Source organism: Heptranchias perlo, chromosome 26 (assembly GCF_035084215.1).
Source record: "Heptranchias perlo isolate sHepPer1 chromosome 26, sHepPer1.hap1, whole genome shotgun sequence".
In the NCBI taxonomy this organism is placed as follows: Eukaryota; Metazoa; Chordata; class Chondrichthyes; order Hexanchiformes; family Hexanchidae; genus Heptranchias; species Heptranchias perlo.
In genome coordinates, this window is record NC_090350.1 from 19857870 (window position 1) to 19864482 (window position 6613).

General features: G+C 44.0%; 1 protein-coding gene across 2 annotated transcripts; it reads left to right on the top strand.

Moving 5' to 3' along the window:
* The first annotated feature begins 268 nt into the window (after nucleotides 1–268).
* On the top strand, nucleotides 269–5453 carry smim12 (small integral membrane protein 12). 2 transcript variants are annotated; one of them, XM_068006985.1, is made up of 2 exons: nucleotides 269–340; nucleotides 4730–5453. In XM_068006985.1, the coding sequence occupies exon 2, from the start codon at nucleotides 4735–4737 to the stop codon at nucleotides 5017–5019; it is 285 nt and encodes a 94-aa protein (XP_067863086.1). In that variant the 5' UTR covers nucleotides 269–340; nucleotides 4730–4734; the 3' UTR covers nucleotides 5020–5453. The 2 variants fall into 2 exon arrangements, with proteins under 2 accessions (XP_067863086.1, XP_067863087.1); XM_068006986.1 differs by lacking the exon at nucleotides 269–340 and adding an exon at nucleotides 426–554.
* The last annotated feature ends 1160 nt before the right edge of the window (nucleotides 5454–6613 follow it).

The window sequence follows — 6613 nt, forward strand, 5'->3', positions numbered from 1 at the left end:
TAATGTAAAACACCCTCAAATTATTTGTGAGGAGTGACTGACTTCGGGTGTTCAAGGGGATTGGTCTACTTTGTCTAATAATCCATTTTTGTCAAATGTCATATTTCAAGAGCTACTTTGCACTTTTTTTCCTCCAAACGTCCAGTTGCAGTTGCAACCTACAGTCACTAGGCGGCGCTCTAACGGTCCGATGAGCGGCACTGGGCGGTGAAAGAGTGTGTGATTGACAGTTGAATTCTCCAATTACACGGTCGGAGTGCGAACGGACCCGTTCCAATCAGGAGGCACCAGGGGGGCGGGACGTTTGGCAGCTGGAGAGCAGTGACTGCAGCGAGGGGAGGTAGGTTGGTAAAAGGGGGCTGAGAGAGAAGAGGAAAGATGGGAGGGGTGGGGTATGAATCTCAATAATAACCGGGGGTGGGGTGGGGTGGGTCCTGGCTTCTCCCCCATGCCCGGAGGAGTAATCCGACTGGAGGAGCCCTTCTTGCGGGTAGGACGTTAATCGAGCCCGAGGATTTGCAGTGGTGACAAGGCCGCAAGAATCCGCCTTTTATGTAAGAGTGCAAGGGTAGCGTGTCCTTCATGCACTTGTATCCAACCGTGCGGCAGGGCCCGTGTATAATGGCGGTAGATGGGTGTAGAAGGGAGGAGGGGAGGAGGGGGGGAGGGGGGCGCAGGGGATGTTTGAAGGAGCCGGGCCCTTGCTGGGTGATTAAAGTCTAACGATTCAAAGAATCTTACAGCACAGAAGGAGGCCATTTGGCCCATTGTGCCTGTGCCGGCCCTTTGAAAGAGCTGTCCAATTAGGTCCACTACCCTGCACTTTCCCCAGAGCCCTGCAAAAATTTCCTTTTCAAGTATATATGCAATGCCCGTATGGATTCTACTGCTGGCAATTCAAATGTAGAATTTAGGAATAAGTAAATACGACTGGTCTGCCTGGAGTTAAGTTGCATTTCCTAATATACTTTTTTGGTTATTTGGGTATCTCACCAGGGGAACCCTAGGATTGCCAAACAGAACTACTGTGAAATCCCCATCAGTGAAGTTTAAGATATTCAATCACTATAAAAAGTACCATCTCTATCATCTATTCCTGATTCAGCTGACAGCTCACATTTACTATTTTCTCAGTACGGAGCACACACTTCATTTAATTTAAGTCTCGAGGTGCAGATTGACAAGAGTCAAAACTTAGCGACCCTGAAGCGATACTGCAGGAGTTTAGTCACCTAAAGTGGCACTGACCATTAATTAACTTCTCATTGCTTGTCCAACAAGGAGCAAGCTACTTTTTAAGATTCCGGGTTGTCTCAGTTGGTACTGTATTTGCCTGAGAGTCAGGAGGTTGTGTGTTCAAATCCCACTCCAGGACTTCAGCAGAAATGCTTCGGGCCATAATGTGGACACAATGAGTGCTATGTCTCCAGGTTTGCCATCTCATCAGCTTCATCCCATAGTGACTCATTGGTTACTGGACAGCTAGCAATTGCAGATTTATTTGAGCGATTGTTAGCAGACAGTAGGTACCAAGAATTCCTCACAGGTGGCATGGTGAGCAGCACAGCTTGCCATAAAAACAGAGCTTCAGCTGCAACTGCATGCTTTTACCAATCCAATCATGGAAGCACAGAATCCTGGATATGAGTACTTGTTCTCATACTCGGCATTCTGCTAATTCCTTCCAGCCACAGGTAGTACCCAGAATCATAAAAAGGTTACAGCACGGAAGGAGGCCATTTGGCCCATCGAGTCTGCAGCGGCTCTACGCAAGAGCAATCCAGCTAGTCCCACTCCCCCATCCTTTCCCCGTGGCCCTGCAATTTTTTTTCCTTTCAAGTACTTATCCAGTTCCCTTTTGAAGGCCATGATTGAATCTGGTTCCACCACCCCCTCAGGCAGTGCATTCCAGATCCTAACCACTGGCTGTGTTTTTAAAAAAAAAAGTTTTTCCTCATATCACCTTTGGTTCTTTTGCCAATCACCTTAAATCTTTGTCCTCTGGGTCTTGACCCTTCTGCCAATGGGAACAGTTTCTCTCTATCTACTCTGTCTAGACCCTTCATGATTTTGAATACCTCTATCAAATCTCCTAGCAACTGTCTCTGTTCCAAGGAGCACGACCCCAGCTTCTCCAGTCTATCCATGTAACTAAAGTCCCTCATTCCTGGAATCATTCTAGTAAATCTCTTCTGCACCGTCTCTAAGGCCTTTACATCTTTCCTAAAGTGCGGTGCCCAGAACTGAACACAATACTCCAGTGTGGCCGAACCAGTGTTTTATAAAGGTTCATCGTGACTTCCATACTTTTGTATTCTATGCCTCTATTTATAAAGCCCAGAATCCCGTATGCTTTTTTAACCACTTTCTCAACCTGCCCTGCCACCATCAACGATTTGTGCACATAAACCCACAGATCTCTGTACCCCTTTTAGAGTTGTGCCCTCTAGTTTATATTGCTTCTCCCCGTTCTTCCTACCGAAATGTATCACTTCGCATTTTTCTGCGTTAAATTTAATCTGCCACTTGTCCACCCATGCCACCAGCTCGTCTATATCCTCTTGAAGTCTGTCACTATCCTCCTCACTATTTACTACCCTTCCAAGTTTTGTGTCATCTGCAAATTTGGAAATTGTGCCCTGTACACCCAAGTCCAAGTCATTAATATATATCAAGAAAAGCAGTGGTCCCAGCACTGACCCCTGGGGAACACCACTGTACACCTCCCTCCAGTCCGAAAAACAACCGTTCATCACTATCTGTTTCCTGTCCCTTAGCCAATTCTGTATCCATGTTGCTACTGCCCCCTTTATTCCATGGGCCACAATCTTGATGATAAGCCTACCATGCGGCACTTTAGCAAATGCCTTTTGCAAGTCCGTATACACCACATCAGCTGCATTGCCCTCATCTACCCTCTCTGTTACCTCATCAAAAAACTATCAGGTTAGTTAAAATTATTTGCCTTTAACAAATTTGTGCTAGCTTTCCCTAATTAATCTGCACTCCTCCAAGTGATTGTTAATTGAGTCCTGGATTATCATTTCTAAAAGTTCCCCCACCACTGAGGTTAAACTGACTGGCCTATAGTTGCTGGCTTTATCCTTGCACCTTTTTTGAACAAGGGTGTAACATTTGCAATTCTCCAGTCCTCTGGCACCACCCCCGTATCTGCAGATGTTTGGAAGATTATGGCCGGTACCACCGCAATTTCCACCTTTACTTCCCTCAGCAATCTAGGATGCATCCCATCTGGACCGGGTGAATTATCTACTTTTAGTACAGCTAGCCTTTCAAATACCTCTTTATCAATTTTTAGCCCATCCAGTATCTCAACTATATCTTCCCTTACTGAGACTCTGGCAGCATCATCTTCCTTGGTAAAGACAGATGCAAAGTACTCATTTAGTACCTCGGTCATCCCCTCTGCCTCCATGAGTAGATCTCCTTTTTGGTCCCTAATCGGTCCCACCCCTCCTCTTACTACCCGTTTACTGTTTACATGCCTGTAGAAGACTTTTGGATTCTCTTTCATGTTGGCCGCCAGTCTAGTCTCAATGTGGGGTCTGTTTGTTTTAAGAATGCACAATAGAAACTTTATTTTAAATTAAACTCTTCAGAGTCATAGAATCTTACAGCACAGAAGGAGGCCATTCGGCCTATCATGCCTGTGCCGGCTCTTTGAAAGAGCTGTCCAGTTTAGTCCCATAACCCTGCAAATTGCTCCTCTTCAAGTACATGTCCAATTGCCTTTCAAAAGTTCCTATTGAATCTGCTTGCACCACCCTTTCAGGTAGTGCGTTCCAGATCTTAACAACCCTGTGTGTGAAAAAATTCTCTTAATTTCCCCTCTAGCTCTTTTGCCAATTTTAAATCTATGGCCTCTGGTTACTGACTCACTTGCCGAAGGAAACAGTTTCTCCCTATTTGCTCTATCAAAACCCCTCATTATTTTGAATACCTCTGTCAGGTCTCCCCAGTCTCTCCACATAACTGAAGTCCCTCATCCTAGTAAATCTCTGTATCTTCTCCAAGGCCTTGACATCCTTCCTAAAGTGTGATGCCCAGAATTGTACACAATACACCAGCTGAGACCTGTTATTCTTACCACCCTCATGTAGAAATTTTAATTTTTGTGCCCTATCATTACCATCTTGCCAACCAGTGGAAACAGTTCCATCACCTTTAAATAACTGTTCATAATCTTGAAGTCCTCTTTCAGGCCACCCCTTAACGTTCTCAACTCTGGTGAGAAAAGCTTTAACTTCTTAACTCTCTTCAAAATTGTAATGCCTCATCCCTGGTAACATCCTACTAAATCTATACAGCACCTTTCCATTGCCCTTATATTCTTATAACGTTGTGACCAAAACCATACACGACTGAAGTGTAACTAAGGCTGTGTACAAGTTCAGTATTACCTCTGAAAACCGAGAAACGATACAGGACTGGAGATGGGGATAAATACTGTTGCAAGCTGGTTACTTGCTGTGATTTTCAGCTTGTGTGAGCTGGAAAGGATTTCTACCCAAGTTAGGTAGCAAACCAAGTTTTTTTTTTAGCAATGGCTGAGATGTAGTGGCCAACTTCAAAAATTGGTCGTCTTTCATGCCATTTTGTTACAATATAGTCTTGATGACAGCTGTAAAAAATCTAGTTTTCTGTGGAAACTCAGAAGAATTATGAAAAATTGAGAGCTCTACATTGAGATGATATTTTCTCTTTGCAGACATCATGTGGCCTGTTTTGTGGACTGCCCTCCGTACGTATGCACCCTACATAACTTTTCCCGTGGCCTTTGTGGTTGGGGCAGTGGGCTACAATTTAGAGTGGTTTATTCGTGGGGACCTACAGCAACCAGCTGAAGAGAAAAGCATTTTTGAATTGCGTGAAGAGAGAAAACTTGCTGAGATCATGAATAAAGACTGTACAGAAGTGCTAAGCCTAAAGGACAAACTGGAGTTCACGCCAAAGGCAGTGCTAAACAGGAATCGACCAGACAAAGCCAATAGTAGCTAGCCCACGAAAACCGACGCAATGGAGCAACAACCTGTCTCTGAAATGCAGTTTCTGGCTGTCAGATGGCACGAAGTGTGTTGAAGTTTGAACATTTGCCTAACTGAGTTGTGGTATAGTTCATAAAAGACTTTAAAGTGACACTTGTTCCCAGGATTTTCTGTGAAGTGAATATTCAGGACCTTGCAGACTTTTATAGATTCTGCAAGAGTTGAAAACTAAGAAATTCCTAATGGGGTTTATTCCGATGAATCTCTCTCTTTGTGATCCCCTACTCCTGGTCTCCAATTGTAATCCCTTGACTGGTACATTTTGTCCTAAGTAAATGAAATATTAAAATTCCTGGCTTGTTATGAATCAAATTAAAATGTATTCTAGTTCGATTAGATAAAGGTTTTATTACCATTGAACAATAAAGACAATTACTGAACAATGAACAGTTCACGTAGTCTCTTGAGTACTATCAAGTCTCAACATTTCACAACAACTTCCTCAAATATAGACTATCTTGAGATCCCCTTTCATTTGGTTAGATACAAGAATTTGTCCTTGCATATATATTCTGTCTATTTCTCCACCAATACTAAGGAAGGATATACTTGCCTTAGAGGAGGTGCATCGAAGGTTCACTAGATTGATTCCTGGGATGAGAGGGTTGTCCTATGAGGAGAGATTGAATAGAATGGGCTTATATTTAACATCTTCCAGTTCTGACGAAAGGTCTTCGACCTGAAACATTAACTCTGTTTCTTCACAGATGCTGCCTGACTTGCTGAGCTGCTCCAGCATTTTCTGTTTTTATTTCAGATTTCCTGCATCCGCAGCATTTTACTTTTGATTTCATGTTTAATTCACGGCCACTTTTCCAGGAATGGCCACTTCGAAGAAATTCTGCTCTTCTCTCTGATGGGATTTCCGTTTGTCTCTTTTACCTTGTTCACCTTCATTGCTTTCTGTTTCCCTTCTCATGTTTGATCAGGTTTCTTCTAAAACTCCCTTTCATAGCCACATCCCTTTCCTCAGCAACTGTCTCCAGTTCCGACTTATTGCACGCGGTTTCCAACTTAAATTCCACCCTTCATGTTTCGGATCCGCCCATGATTACAGATATCTCCATGATATTCAATGTTCCTCGAATCGCTGCTTCCTGAGATCCACGCTCAACACCATGTGCACACTCTCGACCTCTCTTCAGCAGCACCAACTCTTTTTCAGAGCTGTCCTGGTCCGCAGTTCCATTTCATCTTTCGCCTCATCCGTTGCTTTAACAAAAAACTTTGTCTTCCTTTCAGGTGCCAAGGACTGCAAGCTTCAACAACTCTTAGATACCAACCCCCTTCCTGATCCTTCTTCCCCTTCACTTTCCTCTGACTCCATCCCTCCAATCTCACCCTTTGTTGTGTTTTCACTATCCCCTCTGACCTTCCCCTCTCTGATCCTGAACAATCAGTCCTCAGCAAAGGCCTTAGCTTCATCCATTTATGCCCCCACCACAATGAATTTTGAGATCGACACAATGCTGAGCTCTTCCGTCGTCTTCGCCTCCGTGCCCACTTCTTTGGCCAGGAGTCTTCCCCTTGCATAGTGGACTCTTTTT